This window comes from Euprymna scolopes, chromosome 6, assembly GCF_053919585.1.
Source record: "Euprymna scolopes isolate OS-2025 chromosome 6, ASM5391958v1, whole genome shotgun sequence".
NCBI classification, from domain to species: domain Eukaryota; kingdom Metazoa; phylum Mollusca; class Cephalopoda; order Sepiida; family Sepiolidae; genus Euprymna; species Euprymna scolopes.
The window spans coordinates 3,469,993-3,493,925 of record NC_136487.1 but is presented as its reverse complement, the minus strand read 5'-3'; the positions used below and the strand labels follow the sequence as shown (position 1 = coordinate 3,493,925).

General features: G+C 37.2%; 1 protein-coding gene across 1 annotated transcript in view; it reads left to right on the top strand.

Moving 5' to 3' along the window:
- LOC145277472 (uncharacterized) overlaps positions 1-22,917 on the top strand; it is a 28,998-nt gene extending 6,081 nt beyond the window's left edge. The window contains exons 3-4 of the mRNA XM_080128837.1: positions 16,579-16,653; positions 20,507-22,917. Of these exons, the coding sequence (XP_079984963.1) occupies positions 16,579-16,653; positions 20,507-21,048 (617 nt within the window). The 3' untranslated portion in view covers positions 21,049-22,917. The remainder of the gene's footprint in view (positions 1-16,578; positions 16,654-20,506) is intronic.
- Positions 22,918-23,933: the final 1,016 nt, after the last annotated feature.

The following is a 23,933-nucleotide window of genomic DNA, read 5'->3' as shown; positions in this document are numbered from 1 at the left end:
TATATATATATATATATATATATATATATATATATATATATATATATATATCGTCGTCGGCCAATTTCTCGTATTCGAGAATTTCAGTTTCCTCTTCCCTCAGTGTTTGGATCGCAGATGGCTTCTCAGACCAATCTGATCGTGGAATTTGCGTGGGCAGAGAAGGCAAGCAATGCTTGGCAGGGGGCGTTGTTGTTCATCATTTTTTTTTCTTGCCTTCCTCTTGATCTCAACCAGTCTTCTTCTTTCTGCCTCGTATCCTTTTGTACCGTGTATGATGGATTGGCGCCACAGGCACCGATCCTGAGATGTTTCCACGATGTGAAGATCAAATCCGGTGTTTTTTAGGGTGGATTTGAGTTGGTCCTTATATCGCAGTATAGGGCGGCCGATAGGTCTTTTCCCTGTGGCTAGCTCCGAGTACAGAGTTTGTCGAGGATATGCCCCAACCAACGGAGTCTGTTCCTCATGGTGATGGCCTCAATACTGCAGATGTTTGCTCTCTCAAGAACGCTTGTGTTGGTTACATAGTCATACCATTTGATGTTCAGTATAGCTCGAAGTTTTTGTTGGTGGAATTTTTCGAGTTTAATGAGATCACTTTGGTATATAGTCCAGGTCTCACACCCATACAGAAGCGTAGGTATAACAATCGTGTGGTATACCATGAGTTTAGTTTTTATTGAAAGATGTTTATTATTGAAGATGCGCTTCATCAGTTTACCGAAAGTTCCATAGGCCAGGCCAATTCGGTTTTCTATTTCATTCTTATTTGAGCACTTTTCTGATATTATGCTACCGAGATATGGAAAGTGATCTACTTGCTCAAGAGGAGGGTCATTTATATGAATGCTTACGTCCTGTAAGGTGGTAGTGTGTACTGGTTGTACTAACACTTTTGTCTTACCAATATTAACAGAGAGTCCGAAGCTATGGTAGGCTGGCGTGAAGTTGTTTACGGATCTCTGGATGTCTTCCTTGGAATGGCTAAGGACCATGTTGTCATCTGCATATTGAAGCTCTGTGATGTGTTGGAATTTCACAAAGCTTTGAGATTTTAGTCTAGCAGGCTTGAAAAGTCCTCCATCATAACGGTACCTAATGTCCACCTCCGGGTTATTTGGGGGAAGTTCGTTGCAGCATTGCAGGAAAAGAGGGTAGGTGCAAGAACACAACCTTGTTTTAGTCCACAGGTAACTGGAAACTTTTTTGTTTCCTTGCCTTGGTGCGATACATATCCTGACATGCCTCCATGCAGTGCCTAAGTGCGTTCTACAAAGTGGATTGGGCAACCAAATTGCTTGAGAACTTTCCACGTTGCATTACTTGGAACGCTATCGAATGCTTTTTGCAGGTCATAAAATACAAGATAGAGGGGTTTCTGTTGTTCCCTGCTTTTCTCCTGCAGCTGTCCCGCACAGAAAATCATATCTATTGTTCCTCGAGAGGCACGGAAGCTGCACTGAGATTCTGGGAGGACGGATTCTGTGACTTGCAGCAAGCGATTCAGTAGTATGCGGGCAAAGGTTTTTCCTATTATGGACAAAAAGGCAATCCCACGGTAATTTCCACATTATTTCGGACACCCTTTTTGAAGATGGTTACTATTACTGCGTCTTTCAGATCCTTTGGTACTTGACGTTCTTTTCACATCTTAAGAATGAGAGTGAATAGTCTTGTTTCCAGATGTTGTCCACCATGGTGGATAAGTTCGAAGGGGATATTATCAGGCCCTGGGGCTTTATTTACTTTCATTTTCTCCATCGCAATTAGAAATTCTGTAAATGATGGTGGTGCATTCATCCATAATTGCGTTGGGTACTGTGGAACCATTTTCAGAAAATCATCATCTGCAGAAGATTCTTTATTGAGTAGAGTGACAAAATGCTCCTTCCAACGATCCAAAATTGATTGTGGATCGTTGAGGATGGTGGCATTGTCTGCTGCAAGCAATGTTCCGATGGAGGATCTGATGGGGCCAAAAATATGTTTTACACCGGTATGAAAATTTCTAAGGTCGTGGGCTCTGCAAAACCCTCCGATTCTAAAGCTTCCAACTGCCACCATTTGTTTTCTAGTCCCTATAATTTTTATTTACACTGTTTTTTGCGGTTTCTGTAGATGTTGGTTTTATGCCGGCTTCGAAGGCCTTATATATGAGCATGGCGAGCGTTTATCGTTTCTTGAATGAGTTGATTAATTTCAGCACAGTTTTCACCAAACCAGTCTTGACTTTTTTTCTTTAAAGCAACTGTGACTTTGGCTGATTCATTAATGATCTTACTGATTGACAACCATTCTTCTTCCAGGTTGCAAGAATTGGTCGAGTTTATACGAAGTTGTTGTTCGATGGTGTGTTGGTATTTTGTTTTTACCTCTGTTAGGTGAAGTTTTGAGAGATTATATTTTTTCCGAGATTGCTGCTTTAATTCAAATTTGGGCTTCTTTCTGGTGGTATATTTAGCACGTGTGATGACCAGACGGTGGTCAGTCAAACAGTCATCTACACTTAGTGTATATATATATATATATATATATATATATATATATATATATGTGTGTGTGTGTGTGTGTGTGTGTGTGTGTGTGTGTGTGTGTGTGTGTGTGTGTGTGTGTGTGGTTACTGCTTTTTCCCCCCATGCTTTATCCATTGCGTGGTATATAAGTTCAGAGATTGCATTAAGGTTATCTGCTGTAGAATGAACTGTCTAAATCCATACAGTCTGTCGGAAAGAGGTTTAGTACCTATCATGTGATTGACTGGTGCTTGATTGATTAAGGTCTTAAAGATTTTGGTGAAGTAGGAAGGAGGTTAATAAGACGATAATTGAGTGGGTCAGTTGTTACGGCAAATCTTTTGGAAAACTAATATCACAGAAGCAATTTTCCAGCCGGCAGGAAAGCAAGATTCGGTAAGCTATTTGTTGAAGAGTTTCGGTAACCTCAGTGGAATATTGTTTTTATTAGTATAGCAAGGATAATATCCAGCCTAAACGCCTTCGAGGTGTCTAAGCTTTTTCTAACATTACGAACATGAGAAGGAGTGATTATAAGATCATCGACCTCTCTCTGCAAAGGGAAATTGGAGAGGACGTGATCTGAGTCGAAAATGGAGACGAACCGCCTGGAAAGCATAGTAGCCTTCTCGGTTGCTGTGAAACAACCTTAAGGTTGTTAGATAGCAGTGGGGTTGTTAATTGCCTATTATTTATTACACTCTTATAAGTTTTCCAGTTATTGGGAGTTCCTAATTTCTGAGACTTGATGTGTTTTTGTTGGAAATTTTCTTAATTGTTCTTGGCAATTTGCATAAGTGAGTTGATTGTAATTTATGCACATTTTACTTCTCAAATAAAAAAAAAGAACATTCAAGTGAAGAAACGAAAGAACTCTCATGTATGGGAGGAAAATAATTTACCTCACCTTTACTACTAAACAGACTTACTTAATCAACATCCACCAGAACAAGCGTTTTTGTAAACCCACACAGGGAACTGATTAAGTATATATGTGTTGGTTTGTCAATATCCTTTATCCAAAAGATGATTGTTCTCAAAACAAATCGTTGTCTTTACTGTGCAAGTCAGGGGGTAACTTTCAAATAATTTCTAACAGTTTCTAGTGATTTCTCTATGCCTTCTCTTGTCTCCGGTTATATAACTCTTACCATTATATAGTTGGTCTATTTGTATTAGACTTTATTACAAACCTTGGGAATGCATGGTGACTATGGGCAATGGCAGGTGCGCAGGTAAAAATGCATCACTTTGGGGATAAATGGCTTTCCCATAAATCTTCCGGTGGGAAACATATGCTTTGATGACTAATTTGAATACATTCAAGAGTCCTATTTGTACACTGTTCCGCAGGAAGAGGAAACATCTACTCAGTTAGGAATATATGTGATATTTCTGTTAGAATTACACTTAGGCTTCAGTAAATTAGTACAGTCCGAGAGGAAGGACGGCATTCCAAAATTTAACAATCCGGGGGAAGAAACTATCAGAGTAGAATGGTTTCCAGCATGTAGCGAACTCTACAATAAAATGTGGGATAAGTTTGTTGGGGGCATGCACGTCGAGTGTGTTCAAGTGCGATGGATTCATCAGAGCACATTCAATTAAAAAAAACAGACATCGGGAAGCAACATTGCGGCGATGAACCTAGGTTGTAGCTTTATTGACAATGTGAGGTGTTTTAGAACATTCACAGGTAATGAACACAGCTGCACTCGAAATAATCTGAAAGAATAATAACGTAAAAAACTGAATTTGTGTAAACTGTTAATTATATTTGTGTGTGCGTTATATCTCACTAATGTAGAATTAATCAGATATCCAGCACGTCAAAACTAACAAATTCAAAAGGAATGACACGGGTAAATTTCACTTTAATTTGAACATGAAACTACTCACGCACGTACGTTGAACCTCTAAATAGGTGGGTACTATTAGTTTAAATCCTTTATCATCTGGTTGAACTAATTGGTTCAGTTGTAAATGAATTAATACAACGGCATAAGAAAATTAGTAACTGATTCATTCACACCTTGTACATATTAATTTAGTATCTGGGTAGATGCCAGATCCCTCCATATTGCAAGTGTCCATTGCGTACATTTAATATGCTGTTATCTGTCTCAGAGAGTAGAGGATTTCGTTTGTTACCATAAACATTTTTTCAAACGCTATGGATAATAATCAAGGTAAGTTTATGAAATGCAAGAATTCTCAGTTGTAGTTTTAATTTGTCCAGTTTTAAGACAATCATTCTCCTTTAAACTAACTAGAATCAACAATAAATATATTTTGATCGTCTTCATCGTAATTCATGTCATAAAGGGGTAAGACAAAAAGACGCAGGCTAATTTAAATGTACACTTGTGCCCGATATTATTCATACCCCCCTTGAAAATTGAGTTTATTAGGTGTAACTTTGTAAGAATTTATTGTTTACGTCCATATTGATACATATTCTTAATAAACCACTTCTGGTCATTTTCGTCATTTTAAAATCTCGGGATACTTGTAATAAAAGAAATATACAGCTATTTATAAAATCTGCAATGTTCAAAAATAATTATACCCCCTTATTTTTTCAGTATTAATCGAGTTTCTGACTGTTTGTTTCCTGTTTGATTCTTATTTTGAATGCTTTTATACAACCTTTGATTAATTTCATTTCGTTTTTTGCATTTTTCAGAAATTAAAATGATATCAACTGAAAACCAATAAAAGAATAAAAATTATTAGAATGGGGAAGAAAAAAAAGCTTAGTAATGATCTTAGGACTAAAATTGTGAATTCACATAAGGATGGTTTAGGTTACAAGTCAATTTCCAAGAAATTTGAGGTCCCTACAGCAACAGTACAGAGCATCATCAAAAAATTCCAGAGCCACCACATAACAAACAACTTGATTGGTAGAGGAAGGAAAAGGAAACTGTCTGCTAGAGCCACCAGGAATATTGTAAGAAGTGTTAATGCAAATCCAACCACCACTACTAAGGACATTTTAGAAAATCTGGAGTCTTCTGGCATAAAAATATCAAGGCAAACATTGCAAAGGACTCTGCATGAAAATGGTCTGAAAGGAAGAAGACCAAGAAGGACTCCATTGCACACCGGAAAACACCTTGCAGCACGTCTAAAGTTTGCTAGGACCCATGTGAATTCTCCAGAGTCCGTTTTCTCAAGTATTTTGTGGACTGACGAAACAAAAATTGAATTGTTTGGCCATATGGATGCTTCTTACGTTTGGAGGAAGAAAGGAGAAGCTTACAACCCAAAGAACACCATACCCACGGTGAAACATGGTGGTGGTAGCCTAATGTTTTGGGGCTCCTTTTCGGCTAGTGGTCCAGCTAGTTTGGTCAAGATAGATGGAACCATGAAGAAGGAGCAATATTTGGAAATACTCCAGAAAAACATTAGACAGGATGCGGAGAAGCTCCATTTAGGACCAAACTGGGTCCTTCAACAGGATAATGATCCAAAACATACTGCCAAAATAGTCAAGAAATGGTTTAAGAATAATCAAATTAATGTTTTGGAATGGCCTAGCCAGAGTCCCGACCTGAACCCTATCGAAAACCTATGGCACATATTGAAAACTGAGGTTAAAAAGCGGAAACCTAGGAATTTGAGGGATTTGGTGAACTACTGCATTGAAGAATGGTCAAAAATCAGTGTTGATGCTTGTAAAAACCTTGTTGATAAATATCCAAAACGGTTACAGGCAGTTATTAAGAATAAAGGGCATGCTATTGACTATTAGTAAGAGAGGTATGAATAATTTTGAACTAGTGCCATTATTGTTTTTCTTTGTATAATGTTTAAAACTTGCATAATTTATTTATTTGTTGAGTTTAAATTAAATGCTTATGCTTGATTTATTGTTTGAAATCCCTTTAATATTGTCTACCTTCTGGTTTGAGCAATATTCTTATAGAAATCTCAAAGATCCGAAGGGTATGAATAATATCGGGCACAAGTGTATATATCGTGTCTAGCAAGTAAATATATGTTCTGATACTACACTTCATTTTTCCTCTTTGGTCAGTGATGGAGAAATACTTCTCCGCTGAGGCAATTTTAACTTTAATTCCAATCCAACATGTCTCATTTTTAGGATTTAGATCTTCCCTTAAAGAGACCGACATTATGTTTAATCTGCCCTTATGTGGAGGTCAATAGTTTGTTACTTTTGTAAATTGAAAAAGTACTTTTCTGAATGTCTAAGCACGAATTTTTATAGAGAGAAAATCAAGTTTTGACAAATAAATAACTCAGAATTAAACGAAGAAAATATTTAAAGCAAATTCTAAAAATCTTTGTCCGCAACAAAGTAACACTACTGAATATTTTGATTCTCTGATTTTTTTCGGTTTCTTTAATTTGGTTTAATTTTCATATATTTTCGTCATCTTCATTTACTACCGTTTGTGGCTCAAGTTTTATCGTGTGGGTATTCTAAGGAGACTAATCATTTAATCTTACAATATACCGTCTGCGTAGCATTAGAGGGTAAATTTGTGGTCACATGGTGAGAAGCATATAAAATCATGTTAAAGCAACGTTTCCAACGTCCAGCAAAATGCGTTGTAATACCGTAATTTTGTTAGCTTGGTTAATTTGTACATATCACATAATGAAGAGGTTGCAAAGCTAACTAGTGTAATGAAAAACAATTAAATGGATTAATATAAATCATTAATCGGTCGGGATAACGAAGAGGGTGTTATTATCTGATTCTTTATGACTTCGGGTAGTTCGCTCAACTTTATCATGAACCGCAGCATTCCATTACGTCATCAATAGATCAATATTATTGGCAAGCTTTTGTGACTACTCTTCATTCCTGATCTAAAATGGAACACATACATCAAATATGTTGCCAAGGACGCCTGGAAAATGGTTGGATCATTTTATCGCTCCATAAGATATTTCCTTCCCGATGCAATCCTTTATCTGTATAAGACCCCAAATTCGTCTTAAGATCGGGTATTCTAGACTGTTGGTACATCTGGAGAAGAGCTGCCATACGCATCATCTACTGCCTGGACAGGGCACAAAACTGACTTTGAAATCTGGTAGGCGATGTTTTTTTCCCCTCACTGCTACCCCTTTCTCACAGCTGAGACATGCTTACCTATCTCTGCTTTATCGTTATTTTTATGGCAGGTGCTTGGTTGAGTTTCATTCTGTAATTCTCATCTGTACACGATTCACAGTTTAAACCCGCCTAGCTACAAACACTATCAGCATTTTCCCCTACTTTCTATCTGTGCTTTAATTGAACAAAAATTACATGAGCAAAATTTTTCTCCAGAACTGCTTGTCTGTGGAATACAATACTGTGAAACTGCTTCCCAACAGACTATAACAATATGGTCATTTTCATAAAATATGGTCATATGGACTATAACAATATGGTCATTTTCAGGTTTAACGTAAACGATTTATTAATAATGCGTCCTCTTAAATAAATTTCCCACATCGCCGTTCATCAAGGTGTCTTCTTAAAAATTCTAATACTGCATAAGTACGGTACAAAAATATATTTATCGCAAACTAAAAAAAAGTATGTGTGTTTTATTCTATAAATATACTACCAAGAAACTGCATATGTCTGTACGTATATCTGTTTTCTAATAGAATATCCTCGTTTTCTACTGTGGACTTGCTAATATATATATATATATATATATATATATATATATATATATATATATATATATATATATACTGAGAAGTACATTATCCGGTGCTATTGCTTATATACGTGTATTAATTCATTAAATTCTATTACATAAACTTTTTTTCATCATTATATTATCGTGTTACTCGTTGATTCCATTGGAATGACAACCTTGTAACTATTTTCTATTGTAAATTAGTATATAATATCCATATTTCCGGGAAAGACAAACTTTAAAAAGATAAAAGACTTTAGTCATTTATTGTATTTATAATTGGACACGTTAAAGTTACTAAATATATCATTAAAGAGTTTGTGACTAGATTTATTCAACTAAAGGTCTGTAAAAGAAATCTAGCGTTAGAAACTTTTATAAAGTGGCACGTGAACCTTCTATCAGTCATTTAACGTTTTTATTATCACGAATGTTCCGACATTATGTCACGCACTGAGTACACCGAAACGTTTAGTGTTTGTTACTCATCCATGAATTAGCTACTTAATTGCTTGTTCTTAATCTTTTTTTTTACATAGGAATCACCACTTATCAAGGCCAAGAGGCTACTTAAGGATAACGGTTAAAGAGTGTACAGTAGTCAATTGGACAATATAGTAATCGTTAGTAATGGAAATTCGGTAAATTTGTTAACTTATATGGAACGGCTCATCAAAAACTTGTTTACGTTAGACTTGAAGACAACTATATTGTAGTCAACTGGAAAGCAGGAAAACGGCAGACATTCCATAGGCGTGCAGTTCTAAGAAAGAAGCTTTGCTCATGGAATCTACGTTTAGGTTTAGGCACATATAAAGAGTGGGGGAAATTAGTGATAGTGTTTTCTGCTAGACGGGTGTTTCTTATGAAAGTTTGACGAGGGGGGACCATAGATTGGAGCTCAGCCGAGCAATATGCGGCATAATCACATCGACTCATCGGTAAACCTGATCAGTACAAAAATGAGTGTGTACCATTGGAGTATACCAGGTGCTGTATGTGCTCTTCGTCTATCTCCGGGTTGTTTCCAGTCTGAACATCTTTTTGTCACTAGAATAAAGCAGTTAGAGATTTCGCATCCCTTGCTTCATTATTGTCATCCATTATCCATCTACGATGATCAGATTGTCCACGTTGTCTCGACGGACGAACGCCCTAAAAGGTAAAATTATAAACTGACGAACGCTTTAGTGACGTCATTGCGCAGATTGCGTATTTGCTTCTATATTTTTTTTCAGTCTAATTGCCCAGTTTTTAATTTAATTCATACTTGGCCAAGTTACTATTGCAAAATCTAAATGTGACGAAGTTCAGGATCTATTCAAAATATATAAGCAGAATATTGGTTTTCTTTCCTTTCCTCCTCAAAGAAGGGAAAGCTCACTAACGACCACAAATGTAAGGTGTGCCCCCCTACTCCAATGACCTGACACAGTAAGGTTAAAATTTCCTTAGCGGCACTTGCATGGTGGTCGAAGAGCAATCTGCCACCACACCGAAGATCTAATTTTTAGCTAAGTACATTTTTTTTTTTTTTTTTTTTTTTTGTATTTTCTTTGCACACTTTATCTTATTCTTATATTTTATTCTATCCTTTTTAAACCAAACAAATCTAACCCTTCTATTTTATATTTTATTTATTTATTTTGTTTGTTTTTTTTCTCGATGTAATTTTTATCTAATTTCTCGGACATCTTGACCCTTCTTGATTCACTTATTTTAAAAACAATTTCCTGACTAATTTCTTTTTTACCATGTCACATCGACGTAGTAATGCGGAGGGGGAATCCCTATTTAGCTTATTTAGATGACAGAAGAACTTTATTTAAGTACAATACTTAATAGTAACAGCAATGGTAAGGTGCAAAAAAAAGTGCCACCTAATTTAACTTTCACTATTCGTTACCTAAATATGCAGTATCTTAGCTGTGATACTAGAGCTATTCTTCCTGAGTGGATGCTATGCTCCGTGCGTTACTTTAATGTCTTCCTATAAATACGAAATACGGAATTCCGATCCACCATGAACTAGTTCTTGTAACTGGAACAAACACCTAACTGCTAGCTACGGAATCCCAATATACATTTTACCTCCAAGACTATTACCTCTGTCTAGCCTGCACGCGCAAAAAAAAAAAAAAAAAAAAAAAATTACCTGCCACTCTAAATCCTAATGTAGATCTGTTTCTTGTAAATTAATAACCCCTATCCCTTGAAGGCTAACAATCTGCTCCTTCCCACCAAACCACCACTTAACTCCTACATTTTACTCCGTTTTGTACTGGAATCTTTAACTTCCAGCCCCTGACTCTCACATGCTAACTGCTTAGTCATCACTAAACATCTATACAATTCTACCCTCTAGACATGCATTAGAGTTCATCCCTATTCCAGTTGGTATTAAACAGCCAAAGTATGTACTCGGAAGCAAAGCACACCGCACGGCATTACACAACTGTCTCCTCTTAGATAGCGTTACAACGCTAATACGTAAGTGAACCAATGCTCCTTGCTATGCTAAATGTCCATAACTTTTACTTGAAAGCTGAAAACATCTCTCAATAATAGAAACTCACCTTGTACCTCCAACTTTACTCGCACCTACTAAAACCAGCCCATATATCTATTTACCAAATTACACATGACTCAAAACTTACTTTTTTTACCCGTACTATATTGCACTCGCATCTCATGCCCTGCTATCATCTAAAATATAGTTTTGGCACAACTCGTAGTTCAATTCTTAACACCTACTCGCACTTTAATATTATACTAGACCCAAGCTCACATGAATAAAAAATAAATAAATAAATAAAAACAAAAATAAAAAAGGAAAAAAAATAATAAAAAATATATATAAACAAAAGTGAAAGCCTCAAACCACATTATCTCCTAACAAGCCTCCTTACAATCATAGTTGCTTACACTGCATGAGCTCTACTCAACCCCTTTATCCACTAACAATGAAATAACAATATCCCTAATCCACTTTGAGGAGTGTAACTATTTAGCAGATATAACCTCTACAAACTAACCCATTAAAATTAACTAACCACGCGGGGTCGCAGAAATACCTGGATTAGACCCCAGGCGCGGAGCAAACCATCTCAGTGGTGACGGACCCAGTGGATCTTTCCAGATAATCCGTCTAGGAGAAGGAAAACTCTGAAACTAAACCAAAGAGGAGGGAGGCCTCTTCAGTCTTGGATGACAACCTTCCTAGAGCTGGTGACTCAAACAAATTACCGGTTTGCAATACCTAAATTGCTTAAGGAGTAGATAGGTCCTGCCTATCGCCCGGCTTCCATACTCCTTCTTTGCCTATTAGTCAGGCGCAGAGATACTATCACAGTGATTCGACAGAAACACCCATTGGTAGATCTTGTTTCTTGTCTAGGGCAATGAACGCCGTTTCCCCCACTCCCGACACACCCCACCCCTAAAGCTGGGCACTTGAGAATGCTTGAGTACCACATATGCCTGAGCAATTAGATTGGGTTGATCTTCCTTTGATGGGTTGAGGGTACCGGATTGACAGTTACTGGCTGCTGTTTCCGACTGGTAGTACAGGAGCCCTAACTCTTTGGTAGCGCTTAGAGCGGCTGCTCCATCAACAGTTGAATAATATCGGGATGTTAGCAGTGCCATGGCGCGCATGGAAAGGGACCCTGCACTCATCCCCGGTGGGCTTTCCTGAGGCCACAGTCCTAGTTGATGGAGGGTCAGCTGATGGTCTACTTGTGTTGCATGTGTGATATTCTGCATAACCTCCTGTTCGGCTTCCCCTAACCCAACTGAAACTCGTTAAAAAACATGACAGTACAATCTAAAAATAAGCTTAAACCAGGCTTAGGGACCAACAAATCCAACTTGTCTCGTCCCTTGAGGCTTGCATTCACAAATATCCGTGGGCTTAGAACTAATTTAGCCGATGTTGAAGCATTTCTCCTAACAAATACCCCGGATATCTTAGCACTAAGTGAGACTAACCTACACTCCTCCATCCCCTCTAACTACTTTAACATGCCTGGATATCTCCCACTCTGCCGTAAGGACTCTGACAGACATATGCACGGACTTGGAGTTTACATTCGTAATACCCTTCCCTTGACTAGAGAAACAAATCTAGAAACGGATGATCAAGCCTTTATGTGCTTTAGACTAATCATGCAACACAACATTAGCTACTTTTACTTTCTCTACCGCTCTCCCTCGACCCAAGACTGCACCATAATAAACAAAGTATCTGACAGCATAGACACAGCACTCTCCTTCGACACTAGCGCCCAAGTACATGTATTTGGTGACTTTAATGTCCATCACAAAAATTGGCTTGGATTCTCTACTTATACAGATGCAGCAGGCAGCGCAACTCATAGCTTCTCTGTATCTCACTCCCTATCGCAAATTGTTACTTTCCCAACCCGCTTCCCTGATCAGGAAGAGCAACACGCATCACTATTAGATCTGTTTTTGACCACAGTTCCTGATGATTGTGTAACGAAAGCCGACAGCCCACTTGGGAACGCTGATCATGCGGTAATAATGGTTGAAATTGCCCTAAACTCCAGACCAAAACTGAAGAGCCAGTGCTCAAAACAACGAGATATTATAAAAAGGCTGACTGGGAAGCTATCAGAGATCCTATCAGAGACGCCCCATGGGGAAATATTTTTTCTCTTCCTGCTGAACAGTGTGCAACTGAGACCACTGAATGGTTCAAAACTGCAATCGAAGCGCATGTTCCCATGCGGAAATTCTATAGCAAGCCCCACTCTCCCCAATGGTTTACTTCGACTTGCGCAACTGCCATTGCTCAAAGGCAGCATGCATTCCGCAGGTTTAACCGACATAAGTCCAGTTCAAACAGACAAAAGTACATAGAAGCTAGAAGTAACGTTAAGAAAGAAATAGCGACAGCTAAGAGGGAATTTACGGAAACCACTAAAAAACGCATCGAAGCACAAAAATTAGGAACTCGTGACTTCTGGAAAATCTACAACAGTGTAGTAAATAATGGGCAATCAACAATTCCCCCACTAACCAACAATCACGAGGTTCTTTGCTCAGCAACCGAGAAAGCTAACATGCTTGCCAGTCGGTTTGCCTCCAACTCTACACTGGACCCTCTAAACCACCCCCTACCTGACTTTCCTATGCGGACAGACGCCACGCTAGACGATCTGGAAATCACCCCTGCTCAGGTGCATGCTATCATAAAAAACCTTGACACTTCCAAAGCATGTGGACCCGACCTCATCCCAGCTGTGCTATTAAAAAAGTGCTCAGCCGAAGTAGCTTCAGTTCTCTCCAAACTCTACAACAAATGCCTTAATGAATCTTGCTTTCCGAGCTGTTGGAAAACTGCTTCTGTGGTACCAGTATTCAAGAATTCTGGCGAAAGAACTGACCCATTAAATTATCGCCCTATTAGCCTCCTCCCACTTTTCGCCAAAATATTTGAGACCTTAATTAACCATGCTCTAGTCCAGCACCTTACAGATGCTAAACTTCTGACCGACCATCAATATGAATTTAGACAAGCCCGTTCCACGGCAGACATCCTCACTGTAATCTCTGAACGCATATACCATTCACTGGACAAAGCGGGAGAGGGCAGAGCGGTAGCTCTAGATATATCTAAGGCTTTTGACAGGGTATGGCATGAGGGTCTCCTCAGGAAGATTAGATCTTACGGTATCACTGGTAGAATACTTAACATAATTAAATCCTTCTTAGATAAGAGAAAAATCCAGGTAGTCCTCGACGGTCGTACGTCTAAACAATATAATATAAATGCGGGAGTGCCCCAGGGATCTATCCTTGGTCCTCTGCTGTTCCTGATATTCATAAATGACCTCCCCGACAAGATTGCCTCTGAGATGGGTATATATGCTGATGACACCACACTCTATAGCAGGCACGACAGGAAAACAAATGAACATATATCTAAAGTAATGGCAGAAACACTAGAGGATGACCTCAAATCAGTAGTGGAATGGGGACAAAAATGGATGGTAACGTTCAATGCCACCAAGACAAAACTGGTTTCATTCAATAATTACAAGAAACCTTCTCTACCACCTATAGCAATGGCCAACAACTCTTTAGCTGAGAGTACGTCTTTCAAGCTCCTTGGCCTAACGTTCACAGGAAACATGAGCTGGAACAATTACATCGAGGGCATTGCCAGGGCCGCTGCGAGGAAGGTGGGCTCTCTCTACCGTGCTAGAAAACTTCTAACACCCGAAAGTATCCTGTACCTCTATAAGGCCACTATTCGCCCATGTATGGAGTATTGCTGTCATATTTGGGCCGGTGCATCGGCTACTAGTCTCTCGCTCCTTGACAGGGTTCAAAAGAGAGTCGCAAATCTGATAGGCCCTAAACTGGCATCAAAACTTCAGCCTCTGTCCCATCGTCGAAACGTTGCATCCCTCTGCCTGTTCTACAAGTATTATAATGGTGAATGCTCTGAAGAAGTGCAAGCACTTGTGCCCCCACGACGTGAACACCCTCGACAGACCCGACAAACTACAAAATCCCACCCCCACACTGTAGAGATCCCTAGATGTAAAAGATCTTTCTACTCCAGTAGTTTCTTCCCCAGAACTGCTAGACTTTGGAATTCCATTCCAGGTCACTGCTTCCCCAACTGTACTGACATGCATAAGTTCAAGTGCAACGTGAACCAACATCTCGCTGCCCTAATCCCTACATAGTACCCCAGTAGATGTTTCCCCTGATAGTAGCCCCCTACATTAAAGTGGCAATGTGCCTTGTTTGGGGTGAAAATGTAATAAAAAAAAAAAAAATATTATGAAATGTTTCATTTTAAGCATATCGTCGCGATTTTAGAATTCATTTAGTCCCATACGACTACATCATCGTCATTATCGTTAGATTGGTAATTCTTGCTTTCCTCATTTTTTACCTTTAACCTTCAAATTCCAAGAAGCATATTCCTAATGAATGAGTAATAATTATTGCTTTTTTTTTTTTGTAGATGGCATTCGCAGATTTCCATATTATTTTATTATCCGTGGTTTAACTATAAATCTATCCATTTCTTTAATCCTTTCCTCGAGTTTTTTTTTTCATTTTTGATAAGTATTGAATTATTATGGAAAAATAGCTTCGTAGTTAAACACACCGGACAAAGATAGTAATTTAAAAAAAAAAATTTCAAATTTTGTCGTGTTTTTTTTTTTACTAATGTCTGAATGTCAACTCCTGTTGGCAGATGGTCTTTACAATGCCTGCCACAACAAATTATGTAAATACATCTGTTGAAAAGTCTGTGGAGAGACGTAACTTCCATTGCAGAGTTGAACATCTGGGAATATGAACCATCGCTGATAACATCAAATGGAAATGTAGTAATGCACTATGACAAAAACTTACAGGCAGATACATAATAGTTTCTCCCTTTTGGATAGGGTCCAAAAAAAGAGTTTTCAATCTAATATATCCCACTTTGTCAACAAAGCTCGAGCCTCTGCCCTATCATCGCAGTGTTGCATCTCTGTGCCTCTGTTACAGATAGTTTTAGTGGAATGTGCTCTGAAGAACTTGACGCACAGATCGACAAACTTAGCAAGACGGCTTAGCAACAAAATCTCACTCCTTCACTGTTGCGGTCCCTAACAGCGAGAAAGCTTTCTACTCTGTTTCTTTTCTCGAACAGCTAGATTTTGAAATCCACTTTCTGCTACTTGCTTTCCTGATTGTACTGATATGCAGAAGTTTAAATGTAACATCTTCTTAATCTGTCCTAGGCATGGTTCCAAATTGTAGTCCCTTACGTCCAAGCGGCGATCTGCCTTATTAGGGGTGAACTTGGGGTAAAAAATATGGAACAAGACAGAAAGAAATGGATTCATTATTAATTTACCTGTTCCAAATGAGTATGAATTTAATAAAGTTGAACGAGAAAAGTAAGAAAATATCAGAATCTCACGACTGATTTAAAGACGACATGGTCGCTGATAAAAATAAACTTTGTGATAGAGGCAAATGGTTTAATGAAAAATGTTGTAAGAAATAATTTGAAACAATTTCCGGAAAACCAAGCTGTAACAAAATACAGATAGCAGCTTCAAAGAAACAACGTTAATTATTAAAAAAAAAATCGGATATAAATTCAAATTGGGATAATGACATTTGACTAGGAATCAAACTATTCAATATTTACCCTTGTACTTCTCCCAGATTTAACTTTCCTGGATCAATGTTTTCTTATATAACTCTCAAAGTTTATTTAGAGAAACAAATTTGTAAGTCATTTCTATTTTTACCCCGAGAGTGTTCAATAAAAAATATATTATTGATTTTTACTACGTCACTATTGGCAAAAATAAATCACATTTCCTTTTATATTTCAGGTACAGCCGGCGGTGCGATATATATTCGGTGGGGGCGTTCCGTTTGCCAGAGGCCATCCATGCGTGTCTATGAAGGTACATATTTAATTAGAACGGAATTCTAACATAGAGTGAAGCGTTATTTAATCTCCATAGTCGGACCACAATGTTGACAAACTTTTCTGGGCGTATTTTGTGTTAGCAATGATGTTGTCTTAATTTCTTATTCTCTCTTGATGTTGACTTATCCTTCCTCTCAATGCTCTATCATAACGTTATTAATAAAGAAATGTCATATATACATTTAGAGTTTAAAAAATCTTTTTAAAACTTTATTATTTTATTATACAGTACATGTGGACTCATAATATATCCCACTCCCTAAGCCATGGGGTGATCGCCTATAGAAAACTCGACTACCTTCTCAACTGACTCAGTCAAGACAGCAGGTGAGATGAGCACGGACCCTTGTCTCAGACGTAACTGCTCGAACATATAGGTTTTACCAGACTTCTATTTGAAAAATTTAATTCTACTCAAATTTGTATCTTACGATAAAAGTTACAATTATTGTCATTTACCCGCATCTAAATATTATGGCAGAACTGCCATAGAATTTCATTGAAAGAATTTACTATTCTCTTTTTTTTAAATATTTCTTCTTTAAATTTCATTATCGCTTTTCTTTCTTTGTAGCATTGTTGATACTCGTTAACATACCCAGACTGAGCATAATTCTGAACACATATAAACGTTGTTAACTCACTCACTTGTCTTAGTTACTCTTTATTTGTGGGTGCCTATTGGCAGTGGTTATACATTATTTTTCTGTAACAGACTGTCATCCAGAATACGATAACAGTAAGTATATGGTTATTTAGTAAAGACAACTTGCCCAAGACTTTAATCGAAGATAGTGGATAATATCATCTAAGCAATTCTGCAAATCGTGTTGCATAACATACGTTTGATCACCACCCTATCACCCTTAATCTAATGTACAACCCAAACAGTTTTTTGACACGTTTAAATGAGTAGATTCAGGTCTAGTTGGAGAGACAAGAGATGAGATACTACATTTTTCCCGCTTTTTGTATTGGACAACAGAAAAAAGCCCAGTGGAGAATTGTCCGTCACTGGCAGAGGCATTTATAGTAGGAATACTTCATAAAAACTGGACGCTTTACAGCCAAACAATAAAGGCAACCCTCAAACCTTAATAGTGCTTAATCCTAACTTCACACATTGTCAACCAAACTGTGTATATGTCATCATCTTTCAAAATAGGAGGACAATTACTATATGATGTCAATTCTAAGCACAGTATAAAACATATACGTTCCGGATATGCTGTAGACAACTTAGTTGTCCGTTCTATCTGCAATCTTGACTACCAGCCAGGAAGACAAATGACAAGAGAACTAGGAAAGACCTTACTAAAGTTCACCAAAGCGCAGCCGTAACCATTAAGTTAAAATTAATTAAATAAAGTCCAGTTGCGCAAGCTTTATATAAAAGATGTTAACCGCAGCGTAAAATCAAAATAATATTGTATTATTTCTATTTCATCCAGAAAAGAGAGTAATGCCACGTGTTTTGACAAGCTTCTGGGTTTGACCTTTACTCCTGATCTGAAATGGAACACGTACATCAAGTCTGTTGCCAAGGTCGCTGGAAAGATGGTGGGATCCTTCTACCGCTCCAGAAGATATCTCACTACGGATGCAATTCTCTATCTATATAAAAGCCAAGTACGTCCAAAGATGGAATACTGTTGCCATATCTGGGCAGGAGCTGCTAAAAACAGCCTATCCTGCCTTGACAGAGTACAAAATAGACTTCGTGGCTTAGTGGGGGATGCCCTTTTCTCTACCCTGCAACCTCTCCCCCACAGAAGAGACGTTGTTTTATCGTTATTTCCATGGCAGATGCTCGTCTGAACTCCAATCTCTGGTCCCCCCTCGCCAATCTTTCACGAAAAACACCCGTCTAGCTGAATCCACTGTGAAAAATTTCCCCCACTCTATATCTGTGCCTAAATCAAAACGCAGATTCCATGAACAAAGCTTCTTTCTTAAAACTGCACGCCTGTGGTTCTCTGTTCCGTCTGCCTGCTTCCCTCCGAACTACAACTTGGTTGTCTTCAAGTCCAATGTTAACAAATTCCTAATGAACCGCCCCCTTAAGTAAACATTTCAGCAAATCTCCTCACTAACGTAATGTACTTGCAATAACCCTTATCCCTGAGTGGCTTCCGGGCCTTGATAAGTGGTGATCACTGTGTAAAAAAAAAAAAATCTATTGTTAGAATATAAACCACGTTACTATGACAGTTTAGGATATGCACAAAAGATGATTCACACCAAAGAATTTTAACATAACACATCCAGCGGCTCCTATGTTATAATTTAATCTATAAGTGTCATACAAATCTGTTCATACTTATACTATATGCTTTGATCATTTTAATGTTCATTGTCAGACGTAATCTTTTCCTTTTCTTTTTGTTATAATGACTAAGGCATATTATACGTTTTTTCTTTTACTATTTCTCATATAGTCCTTATTAGAATATTTTCCTTTATTATTCAAGAAATATGTGTAAGAAATATATAAATTAAAACGAAAGATAATACAATAAAAGTAAAAAAAATAAATGGATTAAAACTTTTAAAATTTTAAATAAATTTAAAGGAATAAATGAATTAAAACAAAAAAAATTTAATTAAATTAAAGAAATTAATTAATTAAAACTTGAAAATTCTAAATTAAATTAAAGAAATGAATGGATTAAAACTTTAGAATTGTACATAAAATTAAATTAATTAATTAATTAATTAAAACAAACAATTAAATTAGATTAAAGAAATAAATGTATTAATACAAAAAATAAAACAAAATTAACGGAATAAATGAATTAAAACAAAAATAATAAAATAAAATTAAAGAAAGAAATAAATTAAAATTTAAAATTTTGGATAAAATAAAAGATATAAGTGGATTAAATAAAAATGACTTCAAAGCTTTTAAATAATTTTAAATCCATTTTTTCTGGAATATATTTCTTGAATAATCTAGGATATAATTCCCTTTCTGACTTTTACATTTTCTAATTTTTCTTAAATAATCCGACGGTATAATTCAATTTTAAACGTTTCATTCCATATGCCTTTCATAAAATAATAAGCAATCTTAATTTTTATTCAGTTCTTTCGTTCGTTATTTTATGCAAATGAAAACAGTTATTATCTATTATTTCGTTTCTTTCCTAAATAAACTGTGTTTTCGATATTCATTGTTTCTAACTTTTCTTCTGTAAACAACGTGTATACTCTTAGTATTCATATTCCGCTTTCTTTACTCGAATAACCACGTGATATTTCCTATTACTGTTTTATTTCTTTTCGTAGTGATTATTTATATAATTGATCATTTAAATAAATGCATTTCAGGTGAAAACAGTATTACGTTCGTATTGTCATGTCGAAGTTAGTATAAATTCCAAAAATTACGAAAAATGATCGAGTCAGAAAAATAATTACAAGTAAAACTAGAATTGTTATTGTAAATAGAATAATAGACTTATCAAATTCATCGTATGTTTTAATGCGGAGAAGTTGTGCCACCATTTCAGAATAAGAATCTTACTTATCTCCCTTGAGTATAATTCAGTTAAATTAAAGGTTTGCCATTTCAAAACATAGTTTATCAGAATGTAATTGTGTACGTCTTTTTTTAAATATATCTAACATATCCTCTACTGGATCATTTTTCGTAACTTTTGAAATTCATACTAATTTCAACATAACTCGTAAACACGTAATATGTTTTCAGGTAAACTGTGTTCGTTTAAAAAAGTCCCAATCCATACATGTATCCTTTCTTTTTTCATTACCTCATAGTGTTATCCATTTCTTTATTCATTTATTTCATTTTTCAATTTGCCTAGGTGTGGCTGCCGGTCAATATTACACTCACACTGGAGGGGCGAGTAATGTCCTCTGTTTACCAAAGGATCCACTTTGGGGCAACTTCACGAGTGCTGCCGAAACAAGTGCTTATATATACGGTGCCGAATATGAACTGAGTAACTACAAAGCACTGGGGAAAAATGGCGTGTTCTCCACAAAGAATGCGCAGTCTCTTCACGATCATAACATGCCTTGTGCTGTGTGTGAAACGAAAAATCCGAGCTCTGTCATAATGCTTCCAGCGAGGGATCAGTGTTATGCAGGCTGGAATCCTGAATATACCGGATACCTAATGGCCGGCCACTATGCCCACAAAGGGAGAGGAACATATATATGCGTCGATAAAGATGCCGAGGCAGATCCAGCAGGTTATCGCGATGAAAATGGGGCCCTGTTTTATCCAGTGCAATCCTCTTGTGGGTCCCTAATATGTCCACCATACGTTCAGAATAAAGAGTTGACGTGTGCAGTCTGCACTAAGGCCGCCCGTTCAAAACCGATACGGTCCTATCTATCCTGATTCATTCAGCAGGCAATAATTGTCTCGTGTCGAATGCGCAGATTCAGAAAAGCATTTTTTATTAGATGAAAGTTTTAAAATCGGTATTTTGTATTATATTTTGGAATGTAGCTGAAATAGGTTGCAATTATATATGTAATCTAGTCGTTACAAAGAAACAAAGGCAAGAAATAAACAAAAATTCAGGTCGGCATTTTTTTTTCTTTTTTTACAAACGCATTTACTATTGTTACTCGCTCGTCCTGACACAACTTAAAAAGTCTCTCTTTTCTGTTCCACTACACGCCTGCCGTAGAAAATCAATTCTTATACCTCCACTTTTTCAATTGCACTCTTTCTTTCGACCGCACGCTGACCACAGCCAGCCCATTCCAGCTTTCGCGTTACACATCCGCTTCCTTCGGCGCCGAATTTGTTTTTCCCTGACTATGGATTGTCCTTTTTTCTTTTTCTTCAAACGCCAGCTCGTCCACACATTCCTAATTTGCATACATATTAGAACGTTGCTCCTGCTGCTAACACAATCGCTTGCCGTCCGTCTTTCGGCTGCTGCTGCTGCTGATGATATTTTCAGACGCACTCATATGCGCTATGTTAAACACACACATACACACATATATATATATGTGTTTATACACATGTTTCACACACACGCACACACACACATACATACACACACACATATATATGTATATATATATATATATATATATATATATATATATATATATATCAGCATAAGAAGTGATAATTACTGTTAGTAGAGAGATGCGAACGCAGTTAGCATAGCTAACTTTGACTTTGAAAGCTAATGCTTTTCCCCCATTCCACTAACAATTAACATTTAACTGGAAGGACAAGATCACAGTGTAGTATCTGTTCTTCAGATGCTCCAATTCAATTTCTTCTTCTCTGTCAGTGGAGGAGAAATCCTTCACGACTGAGACAATTTTTATTTTTGTTCCTTTTCTCCACGTTAAAAAACGACCCTGGTGTCTAACTCTGTCCCGTGGGGAGGCATTGTAAATAGGAACATTTAAATGGAAGGAAATTAAGCGCGTATGAAGCCAGGTCAGCGTTCATGATAGTAGTCAACAAAAGCAAGTTGGAATGATGCTAGTGGACCGCTTTATACAAACACACACGCGTGCTAGTGTGTGTGTGTGTGTGTGTGTGTGTGTGTGTTTTACGGCATATCAACTCTTTTAAGGTTATTTAATGCAAAATCCAGCGACTATGAAGAACAATTTTTAATAGAGTATATTTGTTTTTTTAAGTCGGTTTCTATTTACCTCATAGTTGGGACCCTAATAGGTACTACTAGCCCGGGTCAGAGTGGACCTGGAAGCAATGGCAATTAAAAGGGTGGCTCCACACTCCCAAAAGGCCGCACGATAGGGCCGCACCATCGGATATAGTTTAAGTTCATATCCAGGACCGTATATGTGTGTGTGTGTGTGCGTGTGTGTGTGTGTGTGTGTGTGTGTGTGTGTGTGTGTGTGTGTGTGTGTGTGTGTGTGTGGGTGTGGGTGTGTGTGTGTGTGTGTCTGTGTGTAAAGCAGTCAACTAAAATGTACATTTTTTTGATAAAGTATTCAGGATAATTTCAAAAGGTTACTTTGATTAATCTTTACGTTTTACCCCGAAAACAAACTTTAACATTAAAATGGTTTCCTTTATATCACTTGTTTATTCGTGTTTCTTGTAAAATCAACGAAAAAGGTATGGTTATCACGACTTGGAAAAATAAGGTTAATCTGAAAATATTCATAAACCCAAAAAAAATGTTTTGAATTTTAATTAAATGATTATTTCATTTTCTTTTTGGTTTTTATTAGATTTCCTGTGTAATAAATCTCCTACAAAGAATACTGTTTTACTCTTCATTTTGTTGCTGAGGGATCAGTCCTTCGTGGAGAAGTATACGTTCGATCTTGTCGAAGTTTCTTGCAATCTGAACTCTATGTGAATGTACGTGAGTTGGCGCGAAATTTAAATAATTGTCACATTCTTAACACATTTATCCGTTATGTAGTTTGATCTTTTTTCTTTTCACATCTCTATTGGTATTAACCCTGAACGGGTCAACCCCTTGTGGAGAGAGACAGGATGTATATGCATAATATTTTGGGGTGTAGTTGCCTTTCTTACCTGTAAAAGATTGTGAAAGGAATATTGTGGCGAGGTAAATTGATTCAACCGTTTTACCAGAAATATTGGCAACGGAGTTGATGAAAGTCTTGAATTTCATGTCAACAGAGAAAGTAATTCCCAGAAGTTTGTTAAAAGCAGAGTGTCACCTCAAAACGAGAGCTGTTCATTTTAATTATGGCCAAGTGCTGGGCAGAGTTGCTCTGGTGGTGAACAGATAGGATCTTCGTTTTGGACGCATTAAAGATGATTAAGCATCATTTTCCACGTTGTAACACGCACTCAAGAAAGAACAGAAAGATCTTGGTCGTTGTCGACATGTATAGTGTTCCTATGGTCATATTATCTGCATAAATGTTTACGAATTGTCATGATTTGGGAAATCGTTGATGATGATCAGAAAAAGATCCTTGAGGTCCGCTAGCATAATTACTTCTACCCATTTCAGTAAACCTTACAGAAGTATTGTGAAGTAGACCTTTATGTCAAACCCTATCAAATGCCTTTGTCATATCAAGAGATATTGCTCGAATATACGCAGCTGCCTTCAATAGATTCACTGATCACATGTGATAATTATGTGAGTGGATCAGGTATTGATTTGACAGAGTGGAAACCGTATTGCTATTCACGGATTTGGTTGTGGTTGCTTAAGTGTTTGATAATTGTATTCATTACGGGTTCGGGTAACTTACTCATGGCGTACATGAGACAGATTGAAATGCATTGATGTG